Source organism: Perca flavescens, chromosome 20, assembly GCF_004354835.1.
Source record: "Perca flavescens isolate YP-PL-M2 chromosome 20, PFLA_1.0, whole genome shotgun sequence".
Taxonomy (NCBI): domain Eukaryota; kingdom Metazoa; phylum Chordata; class Actinopteri; order Perciformes; family Percidae; genus Perca; species Perca flavescens.
The window spans coordinates 27,825,097-27,851,586 of NC_041350.1; the positions used below are offsets into that span (position 1 = coordinate 27,825,097).

Here is a 26,490-nt window from a genome sequence, read left to right on the forward strand (position 1 = left end):
CATAAGTTTGTTTCCATCTCAGAAACTAAAGTGCTCACCTGATAACGGGGGTCAAACGCAAGATGCAAACGGACAGATTATAAGCACAACCTGTGAGCTGTACAGTAGGTCAACTCAGGCCAGGTCTTATCAGTCAGAGCCAGCTACTACCAGAGAAGTTTCCCACTTGGTTTAAGATAATGGTGAGGCTGTTTGCACCCCTGGTACAATTAGCAGTGTATGCTATTCGTACCCTGGTGCAATTAGAAGTGCTATTATTACACCCTGGTGCAATTAGAAATTAATGCTATTCGTACCAGTGCACACAGCAATGTGTTCTATTAATACCCAATCTGGTACAAATATCAATGTATGCTGTTTGCACTAAGGCATGGATACCCGACCCAAGGTCGACGGGTCCCGATGGTACCGGGCCGGGCCAGGCCGGTTCGGACAGATATTTAGAAATTATGGTCGGGTCGGGTCGGGTCGGGTCGGGCTCGGTCACATCAGCGATAAGGCAACAGCTTATTAACGTGGCGCTTGTTGCCCCTGCAGCTCATCTGCGCTCATCTGTTGACATTTATTAAAAGCGAGCTTTACCACACAAACAAACGTAGCCTACATGTGTCATTAGTATGAGGAAAAAAAATTAGATTTTAACTGTGTCGGGCTCGGGCCGGACTCGGACACAAATTTCGTAATACCTGTCGGGCTCGGGCCGGGTTCGGTCACAGCTCTGTCGGACACGGGCCGGCCTCGGACAGAAAAAAACGGCCCGATCCGGACTCTAATTTGCACCCCTGTGCATTTACAGTACCTTGGCATATATTTACACACAGTTATCCATACTACTCATGTATTACACCTTTTTGGAATATTATCGCCCTGACATTCTTACCCTAACCATAACCAATCCCACTCCTCTTGCCTAAACCTAACCAACCCAACCAGAGAGTCTTCCCCTACCACCCTGCAAAAAATGTTTGTGTTCACGGGCCCTGACCATAGACAGTATATAAGAAGGCCCTGACTTGCGCAATTGCATGCAAATTATCCAATCCAAAATGAAAAAACAAGATAACCTCACCAGGGTATCAAACTCCCAACTCCTAAACCAAAGCTCAGTGTTCTAACCACTTACCTGGCAGTTCTTACAGAATGTTGTATAACTGTTTACCACTTGGTGTCTTCAAGCCTTGGTTGCTAGGTAACCATACTGTATACAAAAATAGGTACCATGGTACTAACTAACAAACTAACGGTTTAACTGTAGTATCCATTTTCCGCTAGAAATTCAATTGTTATAAACTTTAGAGACAAAATGTTCCTAATATGCCAGTTTCTGCGGTCATGGAAGATGAACGTCTGCCATGATTTTGGTGCACGCGAGCAACATGTTTTTGTTGTTATGTCACAGGGTGTGAATAGCTCAGCTGTGTGGCCGAGGCTATTCGCACGGGGTGCAAATAGACACTCCGTTGAGTTAAAGCATTAACTACCTAACCTTTAAACATAAACTTAAAAGATGGCCTAATGCAAACCATACTTAGAATCATGAGCGAGCTTATACCTACTTCCTGGCACTGCCTTTACGTCATTGTCTTTATGTATATATATGCTACATTTGAGTGTTTTATGTATTTTGCTGTTTTGTAAAGTTTCATCTTGTTTATTGTGGTGTACTCTATTTATAGGCCGGGAGCCAGGTCCACTCCTCAGGACGTTTTTTGCTACCTTTCTTTCACTGTTATACCTTGGGCAATCACAAGTTGATAACGACCACCCCCAACTCGGCCCCGTTCGGTCTCAGGAGCCAAAAAACACCCTTTTTGGGAAAAGCTTTTGGAGGAATGATGTAATTGTGAATATTAAGGTACTTCAGCTACAAAAAATGTCTGTCTACCTGACAAATTGTCATCAAAAGTGATAATTTTCAAGCATTACCATTACATATGGGATTAAGCATTTTTTTGCATATGAATAATATCGTAAACAAGTGTTGAGACTTGACTTATGTACTGCTATACTATATGAAGTGATGTAATGCCAGCCAGCTGGTTGATGTTGATTAGTCTATCTCCCATGTCAAAGATGATGTTGACAGTTGATGACTTGGCATAATACAGGAGGATGAAGAAAATGTCAGTCTTTTGCTCTGACTCTAACTGTTCTGATGTGAGGCATTTTGGTTTGGATATACTGCATGTAAATGATCACCCTCACATCTGTTTCTTCATGTTTTGAACAGATCTCTGGTAGAAGTTCTTTGACATAACTCCAGCATTGCCTGTCATTTTCATAAAGGCTGTTCAAGCTTTCAAGATAGAATGCAATGCTGGAGTTAGAGGTGTTGAAATTAATCAAATAATCAATGCATCAAATCGTGGACATGGACGATGCAGAATCAATAATCGACAGGGCCATAATCGATTATTTGTGTTTACAATTTAATGTTTTGCACATTCAGGAAGTGCTGTAGTTTAATGTATCCAATGTTTTATTTATTATTTATTTATTTATTTATTTATTTATTTATTAATGCATGTTAATTTAGTCTCGTCATCGTCTCGTCTTAGTCATGGAAAAACAGGTCGTTGACGAACATACTTAGTCTCGTCTTGTCTGACAAAATTAGCACTACACAGAACATGACATGTTAACTAAAAAAAGTTCTCCAAAGTTAAAAAGAAAATCTGTTTATTTTTTTTTACACAAATCAATACAATATGACAACTTCAATTTTCACTTGATTTAAAGGGCTGATAGAATGCAAAACCGATTTTACCCTGTCATAGTTGAATAACAACAGTTCGGTGGGTAAATAGGACATACATAGAGGCTCAAAGTCCCACTGACACCCCTTTACAATGAAAATCTCATATTTTGAAACTGCCGCTGAAAACGGGCGAATCCCAACAAAGCTAGAAGTTGACGTCAACCTCCCAAAAACCGGAACCTTTGTCAGCCCATGGGTGTATTAAGAGAACGGTCACGCCCCAACATTTACATAGGCTACACAACTGACCTGAGATCAGGTAGTCTTCCGAATCTAGGTCGCGCAGATCTCTGCTATTCCATTACAAAATTCACTTCTGAAACTTTTTTATGCGAGAAATCAACTATGTAAGGCTCAAATATGGGCCAAAAATTTTACGAAAATGGATGGCAAATTGCAAATTTTGTCCAACTGTGTGTCGGAATTCAGCTGCCGGTGCTGCCTGTGTTGTTGCCTCGCCGCCCGACCTGCCTTCCTTCACACACCCCGGCCTGCTCTGAGGTACTTGGAGCTCCGTCATGACTGGCAGCCCCCAGCACTCCATACCTGCGCAAAGTCACCGGTTTTTGGATAATGGACTACTAAACGCTGGTGCTCTGACAGAGCTCCAGGGCCTGCAACTCCCCTCTTCCTGCTAGCTAAATGCCGGTGTGTGTGAGTGAGAGCACGGTCAGCGAGCTTGTTACGCCAGCAATCTGTTACCACAGGTTCCAGTTAATCTTTAAATGTGTGTAATTATAATGTGTTGAGTTATTTAAAGCGATTGGGGAAATAAACGCCGCTTGTCCGCGAGTCTCCTTGATAGAGCCTGCGGCTGGATGTAGCTCTATCAATGAGAGCTAGCTCCTCCTAGAATTCCTCTGAAATTCACAAATATTCATTAACTTGAAATCGGACACCGTTGTTAGCTTTATAAGACATTTAGGGAGATGTTGTATAAGTGGCGTGACGAAATTCAAACTGTAAATATACAGAAATTACGCCAAAAATGAAGCTAACTATCTGTGATTTGTAGCTAGCTACACATAGCTAGGATTGAAGGGACAGTCATAGCTAACGAAACCTCCACTGTTCACAAAAAATCTTTAACTTGAAATTGGACACCGTTGTTAGCTTTATAAGACCTTTAGGGAGATGTTGTATAAGTGGCGTGATGGAATTCAAACTGTAAATATACGGGAATTACGCCAAAAATGAAGCTATCTGTGATTTGCAGCTAGCCACACATAGCTGGGATTGAAGGGACAGTCATAGATAACGAAACCCCTAATCTTCACAAAAATTCATTAACTTGAAATTGGACACCGTTGTTAGCTTTATAAGACCTTTAGGGAGATGTTGTATAAGTGGCGTGATGGAATTCAAACTGTAAATATACGGGAATTACGCCAAAAATGAAGCTATCTGTGATTTGCAGCTAGCCACACATAGCTGGGATTGAAGGGACAGTCATAGATAACGAAACCCCTAATCTTCACAAAAATTCATTAACTTGAAATTGGACACCGTTGTTAGCTTTATAAGACCTTTAGAGATATGTTGTATAAGTGGCGTGACAAAATTCAAACTGTAAATATAGCTAGTTATGCTGACAGCCAGCCAAGATTAACTGGAACTGTTGTAAGAGATTGCTGGTGTAACAAGCTCGCTGACCGCGCTATCACTGTCACACACGGGCCATTTAACTAGCAGGAAGAGGGGAGCTGCAGGCCCTGGAGCTCTGTCAGAGCACCAGCGTTTGGTCCATTAACCCCAAAACGGTGACTTTGCGCGGGTATTGAGTGCTGTGGGCTGCAAGCCGTAACGGAGCTCAATCGAGCTCAAAGCAGGCCGGGGTGTGTAAAGGAAGGCAGGCCGTGCAGCGAGGCAGCAACACAGGCAGCACCGGCAGCTGAACTCAGACACACAGTCTTACCAAATTTGCAATAAGCCATCAATTTTCGTAAAACGGCCCATATTTGAGCTTTATATAGTTGATTTCTTGCTTAAAAAAGTCTCAGAAGTGAATTTAATAACGTAATAGCCCGACAAACAATGTATAACTTTTCAAATGAGACCTGCTGTCGAGTCTCCCATGTGTTTCTATGTAGTTTGCTCAAACCAATCAGTGCGTAGCTCATTCTGAATATTCATGAGCATACCATATTTGGAAGAAAAGCTCTTGTTCCAAATAGAGCCATATTCACAGGGTAGTTAAGGGCCTAATAAAATAGCATTCGGGCAATTTTCAGCCCAACCAATGTTACATACCCCATTAGGAGACCTTAAGGAACAGTGTAAAATACCCTATATAATCATTCTATCACCACTTTAAAAGAATCATACACATTGTTTTATATGCCAAATTAGTCATTTTATACATTTCAGACATTAAACAGACAACCATGGGGTCAACCTACCCAACGAGCACTAATATCAAACATAATAGCCATGGATTCATCTATAACTTCATTTTTCTCCACAAAAGCTTGCCTAATCTTATCCAAAGTTGTGTGTGTGTCCGTTTTTGTATGTTTGTATATGTGTGTGTGTGTGTTGGTAGCAATACACCAACAAAGACAATAGTTTATTAACAATGTTTAAATCATAATCACTGCCGAGGGGAATTGACAAATCAAAACAATCAAACAATAGCAGGATCTTTCCTTCCATCTTGCTGTCTCATTACTGCCAATTGTAATGTCTCCTTGGTTCTCTCCTTGGTTATCTCCTTTCTTCTTTGTTTTCATCTTTATGGAAGAAAGTTTTCAGAGCATCCAGAAATGAAATCCCTACACCTAGAAGTCTATCTGCAGTCTTAGCTGCTGTGGCAACCTGCAAAAGAAAAAAAAAAGAAAAAGTGGCAGTCTGAAGGTCAAGGATGTGTAAAACATTTAGTAATTTTAATTGAGGTTATACTAGAATACAACTAATAATTAATGTGAGTCTCTAGCCCACTCCCCCCCGATTAAAGCCATATTAAAAAGGTCTGTGTCAAACCTGAATGTAGCCAGATGTATGAGAGTTGAATCAATTATAGGACCATGTTGATAGTAGCACCACTACTGGAAGCTAGCTGTTTGGCTAGCAATCTCAATGATGTTTTACGCTTAACAATGGATAGTAAAAAAATTACATACTGTATAGCAGCATAACAAAACCTAATGTTTCCAATACAAAATCTAGCTGTAGTCAGTGTGGCTTTTGAGACTTTCTGTAAAATTATGTATAGCTAGAACACAGTAAATGTGTGACAGATGCACTAAGTGGGTTGATTTAACAACCTTTTATTGAACCTGCTGGTGGCATTATAATGGATAGCAGGCAGATTATTCTCACACTGGTAAACTCCCACCAAAACTATCTAAACTCTTAAAAAGCACTACAGGTTAGAGGAAAAATATGTATTTTTGATTTTAGGGTGAACTGTCCCTTTAAGCAGTCCTGCAAACAGAAGTATAAATGCCACAGGATACCCACCTGTGTTGACTCTGCAATGCCGTAGCGTACATATGTGACAAAGTGCTCGCAGTTGCAAGAGATGAGATGGTACGGCATCTCCAGACCCACCATGCTACAGGCCTCCTTCACGATGATGTCACGCTCACGAGGCTGGTACTTGTTATCTAGGAGGTTGTTGACCTTGAATTTATCCTTGCCGACCACTTCCCAGATGTTCTCACGCTTTACCTGTCCGTGGGGGCTTTTCCAGGCAATATCATCTTCTATGTGCGTTTTATGGAAGAGACAGACAGGAAAGAAGTTTAAAAAAAAAGAAAAAAGACAGAGAAAGGGATATAGAGGGGCAAACAATATGTTGCCATTCATCAAGTCTTTGTCTACTATTATTTTGCATTTACATGCACGTAAAAACGACATAATTACCAACAAACTATAATTAAGGAGAGTGACACACAAAAGGTTATAGATGGTCTTCCAAGATGAATGTAGTAAATGCAACATTTCACTCACTTGGAAGACTGAAATTAACAACTTCCTCTCCACCGATGTAGATGGCCCAGTGCTGATACATCCCACGGGAGATCTCGATCAGGTCTCCGGGCTCTGCCTCAATCTAAAAATCATAAGAAAAACAATTAAAATGTATAAATTATGAAAATTATAAATTTCACGTGTAGCCAGTACTGCAGGTACCCCCTGGAGTTTTTGACCATGTGTACGAGCATGTAGGTGATTGACAGTTATACCCATTATTTCACAAACATTTGCTTCTATAGGAAGCAGTGCTGTCAAACAATTAAGATATTTAATCGTGATTAATCGCATTAATGTCATAGTTAACTTGCAATTAATCACACATTTTTATCTATGCTAAATGTCCCTTGATTTCTTTTTGTCCCATTAATGTTTCTCATTTTAATGCTCTTATCAACATGATACAATACTTTTAAAACTATATATATATATATATATATATATATATATATATATATATATTCAAAAAGAGCACCTTGTTCAATTGTATTTGTCTGTTCTGTATGTTCAAAAATATAAAACAATAAAAAGTTGATATAAAAAAAAGGAGTAAAGTATGTGGGAGCCATTTATTTTATGCATTGCAATACATGAATACATCAACTAAATATACTATATATTTATTTTTTTGGTGCACATGCTGCACTCAATCCATTAAGTCTCCTTTTTCGTACGCTAAACAGCTATTTGTATATATTTGTTTATTTCATATTTCTGTTTAATTTGTTTGTTATGTATGCACCAATCACAAAGGCCAACTCCTCGTAAGTGTAACGCTAGTGAACATTGTTCTGATGCTGATTCTCTAATCTAAATATACTAATAAGTATTTAAAATGTTGGCAGTGAAAAAGAACATGTTTGAGTTTAAACTAAAGCAGCTTCAAATGTACACTAAATTATCAGTGACGGCAGGACTCAGTAGCAGGAGACTTACCTTTTTAGGATCCATGTCTTCAGTTCTTCATCTATCAGTAATAGCAGCAGCGACCTGCAGCCTATTTATGCTGCTGGAGACCGAACCATAAGTTTGTTTCCAGCTCAGAAACTAAAGTGCTCACCTGATAACGGGGGTCAAACGCAAGATGCAAACGGACAGATTATAAGCACAACCTGTGAGCTGTACAGTAGGTCAACTCAGGCCAGGTCTTATCAGTCAGAGCCAGCTACTACCAGAGAAGTTTCCCACTTGGTTTAAGATAATGGTGAGGCTGTTTGCACCCCTGGTACAATTAGCAGTGTATGCTATTCGTACCCTGGTGCAATTAGAAGTGCTATTCGTACCCTGGTGCAATTAGAAATTAATGCTATTCGTACCAGTGCACACAGCAATGTGTTCTATTAATACCCAATCTGGTACAAATATCAATGTATGCTGTTTGCACTAAGGCATGGATACCCGACCCAAGGTCGACGGGTCCCGATGGTACCCGCCGGGCCAGGCCGGGTTCGGACAGATATTTAGAAATTATGGTCGGGGTCGGGTCGGGGTCGGGTCGGGCTCGGTCACATCAGCGCGATAAGGCAACAGCTTATTAACGTGCGCTTGTTGCCCCGTGTGCGCTCATCTGTTGACATTTATTAAAAGCGAGCTTTACCACACAAACAAACGTAGCCTACATGTGTCATTAGTATGAGGAAAAAAAATTAGATTTTAACTGTGTCGGGCTCGGGCCGGACTCGGACACAAATTTCGTAATACCTGTCGGGCTCGGGCCGGGTTCGGTCACAGCTCTGTCGGACACGGGCCGGCCTCGGACAGAAAAAAACGGCCCGATCCGGACTCTAATTTGCACCCCTGTGCATTTACAGTACCTTGGCATATATTTACACACAGTTATCCATACTACTCATGTATTACACCTTTTTGGAATATTATCGCCCTGACATTCTTACCCTAACCATAACCAATCCCACTCCTCTTGCCTAAACCTAACCAACCCAACCAGAGAGTCTTCCCCTACCACCCTGCAAAAAATGTTTGCGTTCACGGGCCCTGACCATAGACAGTATATAAGAAGGCCCTGACTTGCGCAATTGCATGCAAATTATCCAATCCAAAATGAAAAAACAAGATAACCTCACCAGGGTATCAAACTCCCAACTCCTAAACCAAAGCTCAGTGTTCTAACCACTTACCTGGCAGTTCTTACAGAATGTTGTATAACTGTTTACCACTTGGTGTCTTCAAGCCTTGGTTGCTAGGTAACCATACTGTATACAAAAATAGGTACCATGGTACTAACTAACAAACTAATGGTTGTATGCTTTGACTGATGAAAATCAGGTTGACGTCATTACCCAACGTTGGATTGACATCAACCTACAACGTTAGATAGACATTGGATTGTTGTTGGAAATGAAAATCGTGTTAACGTCAAAACCCAACGTTGGATTGACATCATCCTCTAACGTTGGACAGAGGTTAGATTTTAGTTGGAAATGAAAATCGTGTTAACGTTAAATTCCCCCCCCCAAAAAATTAAGAGTTAGTTTGGATTTTGTTGGCATGATAAACTTTTACAGAGCTTTGTTTTTATTGTAAATAAAAAGTCTACATATTGAGAAACTGGAATAATGTCCTAAGGTTAGACAGATGTCAGAATCAAAAGTTGGACAGACCCACATTTTAAGTCACAAGCAGAGACAAAAGTAGTAATAGGATGGCGTCTTTGCGCGTGCATGTGTGACGTCATCACACGCACGCGCAAACCCGCCATGTAATCTGGTCATATGAGCGTGCATGTAACGTCGCGGGTGCCCGTTGGTACTCGCTGTCGCCATCTAGTGGCCGAATGTGGTATTGCATCTAATCGTTGCTGGTACTCGCGGGCGCCATCTAGTGTCCGAATATGGTAGTGCATCTAATCGTCGAAGTTGCGCGCGCATACCGCGAACGTAATGACGTAGCTGTCGAACGTCGTCACACCGCGGACGCCATCTAGTGGCCGAATGTGGTATTGCATCTAATCGTCGAAACTGCGCACGCATCTAGCGGATGTGATGACGTGGCGGTCGAACGTCGGCACACCGCGAGCGCCATCTAGCGGCCGAATATGGGAGCGCATCCCGTCGTCGAAACTGCGCACGCATCTAGCGGATGTGATGGCGTATGTATAGCTGGCGTCATGGTTTATGTGGGGGTGAGGCATTATTTACATTTTGTAAAAAGGTGTTAAAACGTCTGATAGACCAATGGTTAGCTGTTAAGAAGGGTTTGCTATTGGTGGGTTGTAAAAACGCCCTACAGGGTGTGGTTTGTGGTGTTTAAAAATCCCTTGTTTCAAGGCTGACTGCTCACTTTTTATCCACCATTTTTAGCTGTTCTGGTAGCTAGCTTGTTTCCACGTTTTTCCACAACAAAAGGCCAGCTGGAGTTTCACTTTTTAATTCTTCTAGGTGCAAGCAAAGAGGAATTGTTTTTCAGCCATGTCTTTCCACGCATTTGGACAACAATCTGGATCATCTTTTGTTGAAGAAGGTGAGACATCTAGAATAGGACCCACTACATTTGGTTTGAGCCTAGCCCACCGTGAAGAGTTATGGGGATGCGAAGAGCCTAATACTGGAACAACAGGCAGTTTGAGTCAGGCTCCCAGAAAGAAGCGATTCCGTTCGGAGATCTTTCCTACAAGCATGACTGAGTCATGTACATCTGATCTGGAATATGTTGGTGTCAACGGATACAGTTATTCAATTCGTTACAATGCTGGATACGTGACATTAGCTGTTTACACTAGTGTTGCTGTGGAACTATCTAGCAATGCCAAAACAGCCTGTACAATCTCTGTGAAAGACTGGGGCCTTTTTCGTGATGTCGTCTGTCCGGATCTTGACAATCCGGGCTTACCTGAGCTGGTGTATGTGTCTCAATGGGATAGTCGCAATGGCTCCAGTATCTATCGTGTGGAAGCAGACCGTTTCACTAGACCTACAGAGGATTTTATTTTCCTTAGCTTGTGCAGTGAAAGGGAGAAGTTAGTTGCTGCCCGTGGTCATGAAGAATGGAAGTTAAAACCGTATCCTGTATCTAACGATGAATACAACAAATGGTTTAAAAATGTGTTCTTTATACAATGGTGTGACTGGGAGATTTTGAAGAAACAGTTTGATACCATCGACTATGTCATCAGAAGAGACAAAATAAGGAGTTCTTATGAGAACATAAGAAAAAGATTGATATTTGGGAACACTGACCAACAGTCTCTACCCCTGCCACGGAACCTCTATAGACCTAAAATCATCAGACACAAAGACTAGCAAAATGGTGGGTCTATTTTTAAGGTGCTAATTATTTGCCCAAAATAGTTAAAATGATTTTATTTTTATTTATTTTTTTTGCTACTGTGATTGTAATGTGTTATTTTTTTTTTCTTCCCAGAGGATCTGGAGTGGTTTCATTCGACCCCCACAGGTACGCCTCCTAACACCCCTGGGCTATTTGCACCCCTAAAGGCATCCGGATCTCCTCAATCCCTTTCATCATCGTCATCATCGCCACCTCTATCGCCGGAACACTTCCTACCATCCCCACCTACACCTCCCCTGCCACCATCTCTATTGTTTGGGGCACTTCCCCCTCAGACATGTGCATATCAAACAGCCCCCTCAACATATGCTACATTACAACAGGGAGGTGTTGCTGATTGTTCGGACACAGAGGCGCCTGATCAGACGGATGGGGTGGTGTCATCTTTGTTTATAGATAGCGTTAAAACAGCGTCTCTACATCTTCTTAACATTGTTCTTTACAAGTATTTGGAAGAGCTTTGTTCGGGCTGTCAGATCAATCATCATCCAAGCCAGAATCAGCATGCCTGTTTAGAGGGCTACCAGAACACTTCTACACTGTCCACTTTGAACAGCTTATGAAAAGACTCCTTACTGATAAATTCATTGGTGTAGTGCAACGTTTTCTGTCCTTGAAACATCTCACCGCTGATGAGGGTAGAATCAGGGGAGTATCCGAAACAGTTTTGTACGAGTTGAAAAGCGGCTGAAGATGTTACGACTAAAATCAGTGCTATGTATGACTCTATGATAGGGGACGGCGTTGTCAAAATAGCGAAATTAGAGATTGGGGACTATTGGCGCGATTTATATGCAAGAAAAAAAACTAACAGTGTGAAAATATGGGGAATTGTTTAGGTGTAATGTATAACCATATCAGTGAGCGATATCACGTATCGCATTTATCTGGTATTTTAGATAATGCCATTGCTAATAATGTGAACGACGTTGAAAAATACCAATGTAAGAGTGCTGATGTAGATCGTACAGTTGTGAGTAGGTTAGAAAAACTGATGGTGATTGTAAGAAGACAACATAATACCCCTCCTTGGGAGGATCTGCTGCAGATGTTATTATCAATGTTAATGACACGTGAGAGTATAGTGGACACATTTTGTGACGTCATAGCCAACATTACACGCAATTTTAAGATGCTGAAAGTTTATCACCTACTTACTATGTATACAATGCTTGTAGATACAGTGAGTTTGTATGTGCAAGAAAAACAGTATACTGATGTCTTGCAGGATTTGCAAAAACTAAATATATTCATAATCAGTAAAAGCAATGTATCCGTATTAGCCAATATGCTATCTATGATAGAACGGGTTTCACTGTCTTCATAACTGTCCTATATATGACTGTGTGAGTGTGTTTTGTAAAAAAATAAAAAGAATTACATAACTCTAATGTGTTCACTTGTGTTTTAAATGAATCATGGAGAAGGTTATGCACAAAATATACTATGATCCGTCCCACCCAGGAGGGTTGGGAGGAGTGCAGCGACTTCGTGATTCCGTCAAAGAATGTACTGGCTTGTCTCCAACTATCCCCACGGTTAAAAAGTTTCTGCTGAGGCAGGATGCGTATACACTGCACGCTCCTGCATTGAAACACTTCCCAAGAAACAGAGTGATTGTTAATGGTATCGACAAGCAATTCCAAGCTGATTTGGTCGATATGTCTGAATATTCATCGGAAAAGCGATAATGTGCACTATTTATTGACATGTATTGATGTGTTTTCTAAATATGCCTGGGTAATATGTCTTAAAAACAAATCGGGTCCTATTGTGACAAGTGCCTTTAAGGAAATATTGGAACAAGGACGCATACCCCAGAAGCTCCAGACAGACGCTGGAAAAGAATTTTATAATAAGGTTTTTCAAAAATTGATGACACAGTATAAAATTCACCATTTTTCCACATCGAATGAAATAAAATCAAGTGTGGTTGAAGCGTTTCAATAGGACTTTCAAAACCAGAATGTGGAGATATTTAACGGCTGTTAACTCACGCCGTTATATTGAGGTAGTACAAGATATGGTTGCTGCTTACAACGCTGCATACCATAGGTCAATAAAAATGGCTCCGTCCTCCGTATGTAAAGACAATGAGAAAACTGTCTTTAACACTCTGTACAAACTGAAACCACATGGAGCGGTGCTGTTTAAATTTCAGATGGGGACACCGTTAGGATATCAAAGCACAGAGGCATTTTTCGTAAAGGTTACCAACAGACCTTTACAGATGAGTTTTTACAATATCAAAGCGTATAGGTAGAACTCCTCCTGTTTATATACTGAAAGACAATAGCGGGGAGCCTGTGACAGGTACCTTTTACGAAGCAGAGTTACAGGCTGTAATTGTAGACAAAAACAAAGTGTTTAAAATTGAGAAAGTGCTGGCTCGAAAGGAAATAGGCCGTAAAAAGCTTGTACTTGTGAAATGGCTAGGATGGCCTGAGAAATTCAATTCATGGATCTCTGAAAAAGACATAGTTGATGCAAAATAAAGAGAGGGGTCAGTCTTGTAATATTAATCATTGTGGTTTGTTAGTGAAAGGTGTTGGAGCCATGAATAAGAACGGATTTTTTTTGTCACGCTGCCTAGTAATGCCTCACAATTAGTTTATCCAAATAATAAGATTTGGCAATTCAGAACAAAACTGGCTAAACCGATCATATTACAAACACCGTATGAAGTTGGTCTTATTGAAATTCAATACCCCAGGATCTGGAATAGTTTCACCGAGAACGATGCCAAGATTGATTTCATCGACACGAAAACGAAAATGTACAACAAGACAAGGCTAACAGTTGGTTCTTATAATACAATCGCCAGCATTGTTAATGAATATAATATGAAATGTGCTGCTAACACAGCCCTAGCCCACATAACTATGAGCCACAACCCTATCACTAATAAGATTCTTTTCACGGGAGGAGACGGATGGAATATTGTGTTTAGGGGCGTCTGGCGAAATTCTTGGGTTCATACCAGACTCTGTGTTCGAAATACACATTGGCCCCCATTTAAAATGTTCAGCTCCACACCCGGCCGACATCCATGGGGGTCGTTATAATATATTTATTTATAGTGACATTGTGGACTACCAGCTAGTCGGTGATAGTCATGTACCCCTGCTCCGTTGTATAAATATCTCTGATGAGAGCAAACGTATGCCCACTCTGAGTTACGACAGTCCTCACTACACATCGTTGTCACGCTCAACTATTACTGATATTCAGATAGAACTACGAGGCGATCAGAACCAACACATCCCTTTCTCATACGGAAAAGTAATTGTCAAACTACATTTTAGACCTGTGAAACATCATTAAAATGATGAGGAAAGCGTACACAGCCGATGATGGAAGATATATGCACTATTACATGAATCAAGCTGGTGGAGAGTTGCGGGTTTCATAGGTGCCAGCACACAATATGGGCATGGATTAGGGGGATATTCAGAAATTTATTTGAATGGCTGTTCCACTTTTAAAAAGGGGTTTAATATAGCCAAACCCCATCTGAAAACAGCAGCAAGTGGTTTTATTGGCGATGTTGTGACTAATGTCAGGAACGCCGTGGCATCCAGACAACAGGGCAATGGGCTCATGGTGTACAGACGCAAAGCATTAAAAAGAAGCCCGCCAGGATGTGGGCGTATCCGGACTGTGAACAAAAAGCATAAAAACACCACCAAAAAAACGAAGAATTCTCAAAAAAAAGCATCTGTCAGTAGGCGCAGAGCTCGAAACGACGCTCTCTGTCACTGACAAAATACATATTTAAATTTTACAGAATCAATCATGGCGTTTATTCATAATCAGTCCGAAGAGTGTGTGAAGACCGAATTGGACCTGTTTACAGTACCGTACACACAAACATCTATCGAAAAATCTACATTTGTAGAAATCCCACCAATGTCAGCTCTAACGGACGGAGGTCCTATTGAATTTTTCATTTCGGCTAGCGGGGAGGATTATCTCGACCTTAACGATTCATACTTGTATACGTGTAAGGATTACAAACCCTGATGGCACATTGTTGGCTAACGCAGCCGATGTAGGTTTTATAAACTATCCTGGATGCAGTCTTTTTTTCACAAGTAGATATAATGTTGGGTGATAGACTGATCACACAGTCTTCAAATACGTATCCTTATCGATCCGTTATAGAATGTCTTCTGAATTATGGAAAGGACACATTGGCTACGCAATTTAGCACAGGGCTATTTTGTAAGGACACAGCGGGCAAAATGGATGAGACCTCTATCACAGGCGATAATTTGGGGTTGACACAAAGGGGTGAATACACATCCGAAAGCCGTATTGTTGAATTAATAGCACCAGTACACGCAGATTTGTTTTTTCAAGAAAAATTGTTGCTAAATGGTGTGGACATGTCTCTGAAATTCATACGTTCAAAAGATGACTTTGCACTAATGACCCTGGAAATGTCCAATTCGCTGTGAAAATAATGTCTGCTAGTCTATTTGTCAAGAAAATATCAGTGGCACCAACTGTTAGACTAGCTCATAGTAGGGCCCTACAGCATACTAATGCAAAATATGCTATTGACAGAGTAGCTCTAAAAACCTTCTCAATACCTACAGGCACACGTGTTTGCAACCAAGAAAACCTATTCATAGGACAGATTCCTAAATTTGTAGTCATAGCTTTCGTAGATAATGAAGCATACACTGGGTCGTATGCCCATAACCCCTTTAATTTTGGAAACTATAATACAGAATTTATTAGCCTTTATGCCGATGGACAGCCTCACCCAGCCCGTCCTTTTCAGCCCCTTTTTTTCAAAGAGGGCAATATGTACGGGAATATTATCAACTGGTTGAATCAACAGGACGCCATTTAAAAGACAGGTCACTAGCCATAACACGAGAGGATTTTGGGGCTGGTTATACTCTATTTTGTTTTAATTTGGAACCTGACGGTGGGGGCTCAGGAAATGTTTCACTGATTAAGAACAGTAACGTTCGCTTGGAGTTCGGTTCAGAAATCCACTTCCTAGGACTGTGACCCTTATCTGCTATTCAGTTTTTGACTCTGTAATCGAAATATCTAACAGGCGGCAAGTCCTATTGGACCACTACTAAAGATGAATACAATAGAACTCACCAGCGTCCTTAGAAAAAGAATGAATAGAGACACAAATTTCTTAGGAGTAATACCATGCGATCATCTCCCAAAAACAGTTGTTTGTAAATTACCCGCCATGCTCGTTGTAAATACACAGCCCAGTAATATGCCGGGTGAACACTGGCTAGGTATTTACATTACAGAGAACAAGCATGGTTTGTTCTTTGATAGCTTTGGACATCCACCTACCTTTTTTTTTCCGCAGGAAATTGGCAATTTCCTCTTAAAGAACTGTGTGGAGATGTACCATTCAGCAATCCAAGTGCAAAATAATTATTCTACAACATGTGGCCAGCACTTCGTCTTCTTTTTATGTCATATTCAGAAAAAGATTCCTTATACAAAAGTATTGAGCATGTATGGCACTAATCTTGTATGCAACGATACAATGGTCAGCCATTTTGTTAGCAGTATACACCCGTTGTGTGTCACGATCAGAAATTTAAATGTGTACAATGTTCATGTTCCACCTATAGGTAGAAATTGTGTAATGATGTTTCTTTTCAAAAATAAAGAATGTGGAATATACTATTCTTATAATGCCTTAATTTTTTTTTTTTTTTTTTATTTTTTTTTTTTAAAACAAATTATACAGAAAAAAAATGCATTCAACAGATAAAATTAATGTAAAACATTCATTTAATGTCACCTGTTTACATACAACACAGCATTTTCACGTGTAGTCGAATAAAGCCAAACACATGAATAGAAAATTTATGTAAAACACATTCATTTTATGTCACATGTTTACATACAACACTGACTTTTCATATAGTTGAATAAAGAAAACACACCTCAAATAGAAAACACACCCTCAATAGAATAAAAACAAAAACAAAATGAATGAAAACACATCAAATAGAAAACACCCCTCTCAATAGAATAAAAACAAAATAAAAATAGGTTTTTAAAAAAAAAATATAAAATATAAAGTAGTTTAATAATAGAAATAGGTTTTTAAAAAAAAGGTTTTTAAAATATAAAGTAGTTAATAATAGAAATAGGTTTTAAAAAGTAAAATATAAAAGTGTAATAATAGGTAAAATATAATAGTTAATAATAGAAATAGGTTTAAAAAAAAAAAAAAGTAAAATAATAGAAATAGGTTTTAAAAAAAAAGTAAAATATAAAGTGTAATAATAGAAATAGGTTAAAAAAAAAAAAGTAAAATAGAAAATAATAAAAATATTTTTTAATAAAAATAAAAAAAAAAAATAAAGTAGTGTAATAGAAAATATAAAAGATTAAAAAAACTAGACCAGCGAGTCTTAGCAATGGGTGGTGTAATACTAAATGTTCTAGGAGTACTAGTTGCTCGTAAAAGCAGATGGTGTACCATGTGTAAATACAGGGGCCATTCTTATTGCTCTAGGAGTGCGAGGGGTTCGTGGAACAATCATAGGCGTTTGTGTATTAGTTTCAGATGATGCAACAGTTTTAAAAGCCTCAATAGAACAGCGTACCCTCGTGTTTGGGATTACGGAGAGTGGCACATTTAAGCTAGCTAACGTTTTTAAAAATATGTTCCACCCTTTTGGTCTAGAGTGTTCTGGAACATTATTATGGGTTGTGACACTTTTCAGCAGATCATACAGATGACTTCCAGGCACATTCTTATTTTCAACAACTATTTCCCCTTGATTTGTCCAAGATAACTGGTCATTGTGTCGGGATAATGAAGCCAATATGTATTCTGCATTTCTTTTATTTCTTATAGGCATATGTTTCAACACTTCTGTCTTTAACATATTTTCTTCTTCATCTTTTGAATCATCCTTTGAATCAACTTCAGGTATTGATAATGTAATCACACTTTTTCGCGTTCACCCTGTTTTATCATGACTAAGTACCGCTGTAGAATACTGGAATATCTTTTAGCTTTTTCATATACATCAATGTCAGGCTGTTTCAATATATCACTCATGGCTCGGTCCAATTCACTTTGTACAGACTGTGCAGAGATACATTTGAGGAGTCCGTTGTTTGAGGAGGTTGTAATGCCACTAATTGATTTTGTGGAACCAAAAACATTTTCTGCGTGTGTTCCATCTCAATTCCTGTTGATAAGACTTGCTATGAATGGGATAGCGGCACCCAGGAGAGGGAGTAGAAACCCACCTGTTTGATTGATTGTCTTTTTTTTTTTTTTTAAATGTTTAACTTTTTATCAGCTATTAGTCTAATAACTTTCTTCTTCTTCTTTAACAGTTTGTACTGATTATTAGACAGTGGTATGTGGCCTCTTAGGACGTTCAAAGCTATTTCACAAAGCGCATTGATAAAGTCTGGACTAGCGTTGCTCACAATGACACCTCTCGCTCTGGGTGACGCCTTATGTAGCATGTCTAACAATGTAAAATTCCTCTCCATTCGGCTTGACATTATTACACTTTTTTTCTAGGAACATATACAACCTGCTGTGGGGATATCAGAGCTGTTCTGAGTCTTAAAATATCGGGGGTTGTGGATTTATAATCTATCAATAGATAGCCAAAGGTGTAACTAGTGGCGTCTTTAAAAGCCTCTAAAAAATATTTAGAATTTCCGGGGAACATTTGCCGTGCCAGCAAGCTTATTTGATGTTGATCTCTAGCATTTTTGAAAATAATCATATAGTTGGTGTTCAAACTGATTATGCGACTAGCTTTACCTTGAATAAACAGATTCTGCACTAAATATATACAACTAAGGCGTCGGTGATGGACATACTGTGTGAAAACTTTTGAACTTCCAAATTATCACAGGCTTGATTCATTAAATCGTCTATAATGAGCAAATTATTCTTAGTAGTAGGCAAGAGTGCCTCGTCGCAGAAACGATTCGGGAGACCTTGTACAAAATTTATATTCACCGTTTTAAGCAATTGATCGTATATTGGTTGCCAGCATGAATAGATGTATACTATGTTATCAATTTTTGTGAAATAACAGAGGACATGTTTTCAATAATGTCTTTGACAAAATATGTTTTTCCACAATTCGAAGGACCACTGATAACGAGGCTAAAAAGGGTGTTGAAGCCTACCATCAAATCCTGAAACATCCCTAGTAGCCATAAGGGACGGTTGTATAGTCTTGGAGCACACGTCGTTTGTTGTAAACAACCTGTACTTTCCTTGTCAAGGTGTCGTTTTTGAGATGGAACTGTTTTTTGTCGCGCTTTATTGTGAATGCTGTTGTGGTCAGACGGCTAGGATGCTGCTGGTTGGTCACAAAGGATTGAACAAGACCAATTAACGATTCATGTGTAACCACTTTGGCATTTGAGGCATTAAGGGTCACACCCTTGCATTTAACTTGTGTATTTCCTTGAGCAGTCCTATAAGCATAGCATTTAGGACCCCCGGAAACAAACTCCGTTATATAATCTTCGTTAGGAGCCCCACAGACTTGGCGCTATTTAGTTCATCCGTTAAATCGCCAAGATAAGGCCCTAGAGGGGGATCCACTCGCCGTCTCTGCTTGTGAACAAAATGCTGTCAGTATCCACATATAAAATACGTTCCTGCAGTTTATCCAACAAATCATATAGCTCCATGCGAGCGTAGGCGGTGGTCATGGCTCCTATAAAAACATTCACATCTTTTACTCTGGATGCTTCACCATCTGTGTATCTCCACTGGACAATCGCTACTTCTGGTGAGATGAATGAGAACTGGCGAACATCAAAAGTGTCGCTGAACATGAGCTGTGTGAGCGGGATGGTTCCGTTATGAGCTCAGCAGTAGTCATATTATTTCGCATGGCGAATTTTCCCCAAAGACTATTCAGAAGCAGTTTATTTGTATGCCTGACAGCTTTGTTAAAACATATCTTGGCGGATCAAGGCGAATGCCTTCATGTGCATAATAGTCATCTATGTACTTTTGTTTTTTCGTCTTCCGTCTTGATATGTCCAGGGTATCCTGAAGCTTCCTGCTTACGTTTAAGAAATGTTTTAACATAGGCATTAAAAAGCTGATCAGTTTTTTCTGGGAAATGCCAAACTTCAGCAATGGAAACAATCTTGTACCCTTTCTCTACGGCTTTCTGTAATTCAAACGTCACCCAAACGCCAGACAACAACCGCTCTTGATCGCTATGTGTGCAAGGTGTTGTTTGATTCATCTGAACAGCACACGCAGCACATAGGGGGAACATCAGTTTACCGTTACAGTGGTAGGGCAACACAGGGTGATACAGGCCTCTGGGGGGTGCTACTGTACATTTCACAATGCCAAAGTATGCGTTTATGTCATCAAAATCCTTGTGTATTATTTGGGGGTGTCCTATTGGATAATCTCTTTTGGACTGAACAGTTGGGTACAAACTTGTGAAATCATAGTATCTGATCTTTTCATCATTTTCTACCTTGTGGTACAGCTTCATTGCATTTGTGCGGCCTCCAAAGAGGGATTCTCGTGGATTGAGGCGCCCTGGTTTTCATATGTTAACATGAACTCCTTAACGTCAGGGTTAGTGTCCACAGCCTGTCTCCAATCACATTCCCACATCACCACAACTTTCAGCTGATGCTTATTTTTTAGAACAGCCACTCTGTTATGGAACTCAGCGCAGCTCACCCTGTGTTTTTTTTTTTTTTTTTTTTAGAGGATTGACTTCACCTGGCGCATAGCACTTATTACAGCCGTGAAAGAAGCAGCCATTAAATTCATAACACGTGTGCGTGTCTTCACAATAGCCATCTACAAAAGAACTGACCGAATGACTTTTCACCTCTGTTCAGAGCATGTTGTATGTCAAGGCCCTCTCTGTCTGCAACATACTCAAGCCACTGTATTGAAACATCAGAACATGTCTTGTTTTGCCTAATGTAGGCGCCTTCATTATGTCAGAGAGAAACAGTGTCTTTGGGAAGGAACAGCGTTTTAAATACACCCATACACGAGGAAGCCAATGTAGCGTATGCAAAGCGGGTCTAGGCCTGTGCACTCGTGGAAGGCCTCTCTGTATATTTTGCATGCTTTAATCAAAACCGTTACATCGTTAACACAATAGCTGTGCATCTCTTTTCGAAAGTCAAAAGGCGTGTCGCGGACCGTGTCGTACCACTCCATGAACGTTTTCTTAGAGGTGTCACTCATAGCATCATAACCATATAGAGCTGGTGCAGGATACGGTCCAATATAATTCTCATTCTCTCGCTTGTTAAATTCATGGGGAAGAATCCTTTGAGAAGATCAGAGAACCCCATTGCTGCGGAGTTTTAGACAGAGCCATAGGGATAAAACTGAGCGAATCGATCCAACGCTGATTGAAAGTAGAATCGATCATCAGAAGCACCCTTGAACCGCGCATAGTAATAGTTGGACAAAGTTTCTGACTCACCAGATACTCTAAAACTATATAACTGTCAAAACCTGAAGCATTGTGTGCTATAAAAGTATAGCCTTTGTATTTCTCCTGTCTGTAGTTCTGAATGAATGATGCGGCGCAATTTGTTGTTTCGTAGCAGTTTTTTTTGACCGTCCATATCCATAATGCATACAAAATTAGCTTCATAGCGCCCACATTGATAACGTGTTTGAAATCGTAAAGAGATACTTATCACTACTTTCTTTGCGTTCTACGGGTTGTATATAGCAAAGTGCTTAGTAGCACCTAAAGGCTCTCTACAATGTAGGCATTTAGGTTTTTACAGCTGTGTGGATTTTTCGACACACGATATGTTGCGTGACAGGACTACGCAATATTTGTATGTATTGCGCGGTATAAGCCCGTGTTTCCCATCGGGTTTTTATAGTTTTCAAAACACTGTTGCGATTTGCATATCGTCTACAGTCTCTGCATTTAATGGTCTTGTCAGGTATACAAGCAGTGTAACACACATTACAATCCCAACTACAATGATGTCCCAGAGGGTTCTGGTAGGTCTTGTAACACCCTCATAAGCGTAAGATGCCAAAAAAAAAGCCGTTTTATTTACGATGAGATAATAATGCTCGTCATGCAAATACAACCACGCTGTTTTCACATCGGGTTTGTCGTGCGTTTTGAAGATTGTGGGTTTTTACATCCAGCTACATGATGGAATATCACAATTTTCATTTTCAAATGTTTCTGAAATCTGTCAACATCAGAGAGCGAAACTTTATGTGTGTAGTCAAAACCCAAATCACTATGCAGCTGCTTGGCATAATTCATCTTCTCATCATCGACAATCTGCTGTTTACATAATGTGCCAGGCAGAGAGAAAAGCAGAGATTGTCGTTACCAGCGTTATTCTTGGGATTATACAAAGCATTACCTTTTTCTGACAATATTTGATCGTAACCAATGCTTCCTAGTTTTCGGCGTCCCCCACCATTCCCTCCCGACATATTGCGCTATTGTCACAATTAATTCTAAAGAGTCTTGGTCAGTGAATTATCGTTACTCTGCATCGCCTGTGCTACTTGCTCCAGAAATGTGTCTGTGTTATAGCCATCGCTTGAATTCAACATTGTTTGGATAGGGACATCTGGCGGGACCCCTTAACTCAACATTTAAAACACTGTCCTGTGTTGCATTACCCAACGCCCTCTCTATTAAACCTGTTAGGGTGCTATACACCCTTTCAGGAACACTACCAATATCCGTCAAATCAATATTTCGCAAGTCAACATCTTGACGAAATTCAGCAACATTAAAAGGGGTATCTGTCTGGATGCTATTTCAGATGTTACCTTAGAAACCGCCCGCACCACACTGCACACTACCCTGAGGATTTTCTGAGGGTGATGGAGGGGTCTATAAAGCGCTTGTGGACGGTTGGGGACCAGTCTGCTCATCTGTACAAGATCGTTTTGAGGGCTGAACACTCGGGAAAACATGATGGTCTCTTATTACTCTGATCTATGCCTGTGGGGTCTGTATTTGATGATTGTATAGAGTCTGTATTGGCCTGTGTATTGCTGGAATATACGCTTGAAGGACCATTATGTGACAACTGCGCAGGAGCAGGTCTATCTGATGTGTGTTTTCTCACTGTTGCTTTCACTAGGTCTAGAGCGAGGCATAGATCGGGCCCATGCTTGAATATTTTTGCATGCATTGCACACAATCGTGCAAAATCCTGAGGATTGTTTACTGCTCTTGTGTAATCGTCCTTGCGGCCATTCTAGTTCCTCATCAATACGAGCATCACACTCCCCTAGGGGTTCAGATTTTTTTGTTTTTGGGTGGGGATGACATTTTTTTTTTTTTTTTTTTTTATTTTGCACAAACTATAGACTGTTTTAACACTTTTTTACTGCGGGGTCATATTCATTGTGTTTTTAAGGCATACTATCATAGGATCAAGCATTGAATTGAGAGAGCTGACATGAGAGGCAATAGCTGTGCCAAAGCCTGTGACCATATCAACCAAATGCGTGTTAGCTCTGGCCTGAATGGCTAGCGCAGCTCAAAGTCTGTGACCAAACCGGTCAATTGTGTGTTAGCTGTTTGCAAGACATCTAATTTATTCATAAGACCATTGTTTTGTTTTCGTAATTCGGCTAATTCTGATTGTATTTGTTTATAAGGGTCAGCGACTGCAGGTTGTTGAGGGATGTGTTAACACAATACTCAAAAAAACTCTGCACTCTGAAGTAATGTTAACTGCTCAGGACCTCCTAGTGCCCCACCTTGTTCAAACCGATTGTTAGTAATATAATTAGGTACTGTTTGCTTATCAAGGAATGGAACGTTAACCTCTAATACATTTACAGGAGTGGTTATGGCGGTATTAGCACTGTTACACTTTTTATCTACCACAGTTATAACAGAGGTGTGTGGTATACAGCTGACATAATCGGTGCCTTCCTCGGGGCTATAGATACAGTTAAAGAGGTATTCACCTACATTATATTCAGGGTCCTCCTGCAAAGCAGCCTGACACAGTTGGTGGGGTGTAAGCTGTGTTGCTGTTGGTCCAGTGTCTTCAGACTCTTCTCCCGTAGCTCCCGATTTGTCTGGCGTGATGTAGGGACGGGTGCTGTTAGCTCTGTGTCTTCAGACCCTTCGCCTGTAGCTTCACGATTTGTTTGGCGTGATGTAGGGGCTGTCGCTGTTAGTCCGGTGTCTTCGGATGCCGCCTACTTCTATGGCATGGATTGTCTAGAGGTATAACAAAATATTTTTGGTTAAATAAAGACACACACAAGCACACACACACACACACACAAGCACACACAAGCACACACACACACACAACACACACACCTCATCAGATGTCTTTTGTTCCCTCTCAATGGTGACACTTGGTGGCTGGTAGGGCGTTGGTGTACTAGATTTACGACCAATGCAAGGACTCTTCAGGTGCCTTTTGTAAAGGGGAATCCTTTTGTTCCCTCTCAATGGAGACACTTGGTGGCTGGTAGGGCGTTGGTGTACTAGGCGGCGACCGATGCAAGGACTCAAGTCTTTGTGTGCCGTTAGCTGCTAAAACAAAGGAAAAAGCCTTTTTAACAATATATACATTTTATTTAAAATCTTTTATAACACAATGTAAATATATTCTGCTAGCTACAAATGCGTTTCTCACCTCTGCAGTGGTGTTAGGAACACCCGATACAGTGTCTGGGTAAGGCGTGTCTGGAACAAGGAAGGGCTTCTTCTTTGGGCGGGGAGACCCGGTCGTGTATGGCTTCACAGGCTGGAATTAGAATTAGATTAGATTTTTTTTTTTTTTTTTTTTTTTTTTTTTTTAAATACAACACGCTATTTTACTGCTTTCCTTTTAAACTCACCTCAATAAATTGCTTCTTAGGCTTACGATGGCGAGCGAGGGGCGTAGCAGCTTTCACAGAGAGGGCATCAAGCACATGGTCTTTCAACAGGATTGATTTCAGCCACATGGGGAGAGCGAGTAGCCCCTCGCCTGGGCGGATCCTTTGTTCAGGGGCTGATTGTCTAGACAAAGAAAAAAATATATATATATATATATATATATTATATATTAGATGGCTACAAACACAGTGATAAATTAAACAGTAATAAATATTACATACTGAAAGAGATAAATAAACCGTAAATACCTGTTTGCTGTGTTCTTATTCCTTATTAGAGTGGCCTTTGGTTTAATGTTCTGGCGTGTTGGGGTCTGTAGGAATGGGCTACACGGAGCTTTTTTAAAAACAAAAACAAAATGAATGAAAACACAGTACTAAATCAATTAATGCTGTAGTGTATAATATATTTATAAGTTTTTACCTTGTGGTTTAATAGTTTAAATCAACTAACACAGCCACGTTATCCCAGCTCTTGCACGATCACCTAATGATGCAAACTACATTATAACACACAAAAAAAAAAAACGTTTTTAAGTCACAAATGTCTGAATGAATTAAATACCTTACAATAAGCTTCTTTTTTTTTTTTAAATATACTCACCAAATGCAGCCATTGCTGTAGAACCGAATCCTCTTTCTTCAGAGGACTTTGTTGAGAAAAACGAGGGAAAGTTTTAGCTAGCCACGTAGCTACAAAATGCAGGTAAAAAAGTGAGCAGACCCGTTTTGAAACAAGGGTTTTAAACACCACAAACCAAACCCCTTTATGACGATTTAACACTCACAACAAAAGACCCCACATTTACAAGCTAGCTACTGGTCTAACACAACTTTTCTTTTTTTTTTTAACACTAGCGTCATGTGGTACAACCCACCAGCATTACGCCGAACACGATCAAAGTTTTAGCTAATTCATGAATGACTGAATGAATTAAATAGCTTTGAACATTCTTAAACACAAGCTTTACTTACCACTTGTAGGTAGCGATGAAAAAGAATTAAAAGTGAAACTCCAGAGGGCTTTTTGATGTGGAAAAAAAAAACGTGGGGAAACAAGCTAGTTACCAGACTAGCTAAAAAACATCTAAAAAGAGCTAAATAGCAGTAAACAAAAGGCTAAAGAGGGCACTGTTGAGAAACGATCCCTAGTTGTTTTTCACCAAAACATAAGACAAACGCCAGATGGCCTTTTGTTGCGGAAAACGCAAGCGTGGTAAAAGGGTACCACATGTACAATGAAATCTGGAGAATACGCCTCCGCTCAAGTGCACCAGACCCCTGTAGTGGTGAAGCGCGCCCACACTACATATCGGCCACCACGTCGCGAAATGCACCCCATATTCGACCACTAGATGGCTATCGCGGGTGTTCGACATTCGACCGCTGCGTCATCACATCCGCTAGAGGCGCCCATCGCCCAGCATCGGCGCGGGATGCGCTCCCATATTCGGCCGCTAGATGGCGCAACCCGGCGATTAGATGCACTACCATATTGGGACACTAGATGGCGCCAGCAGTACCAGCAACGATTAGATGCAATACCACATTCGGC

General features: G+C 40.3%; 1 protein-coding gene and 1 long non-coding RNA gene across 3 annotated transcripts in view; both read right to left on the minus strand.

Moving 5' to 3' along the window:
- Positions 1 to 5,364: 5,364 nt before the first annotated feature.
- LOC114547448 (HRAS-like suppressor 3) overlaps positions 5,365 to 26,490 on the minus strand; it is a 73,185-nt gene continuing 52,059 nt past the window's right edge. Inside the window, exons 1-4 of one of the 2 annotated variants that reach the window (XM_028566830.1) lie at positions 7,670 to 7,755; positions 6,710 to 6,812; positions 6,218 to 6,462; positions 5,365 to 5,572 (exon numbers count right to left, since the gene is read on the minus strand). In XM_028566830.1, the coding sequence (XP_028422631.1) occupies positions 5,462 to 5,572; positions 6,218 to 6,462; positions 6,710 to 6,812; positions 7,670 to 7,684 (474 nt within the window). In that variant the 5' untranslated portion in view covers positions 7,685 to 7,755 and the 3' untranslated portion in view covers positions 5,365 to 5,461. Of the gene's footprint in view, positions 5,573 to 6,217; positions 6,463 to 6,709; positions 6,813 to 7,669; positions 7,756 to 26,490 lie in introns of those variants that run through there. The other variant, XM_028566831.1, reaches the window with a different exon arrangement.
- LOC114547450 (uncharacterized) lies at positions 25,032 to 25,377 on the minus strand. Its single transcript, XR_003691163.1, has 3 exons — positions 25,360 to 25,377; positions 25,185 to 25,272; positions 25,032 to 25,059 (listed from the first exon to the last, which is right to left on the minus strand). It is a non-coding gene; the product is annotated as an uncharacterized LOC114547450 (long non-coding RNA).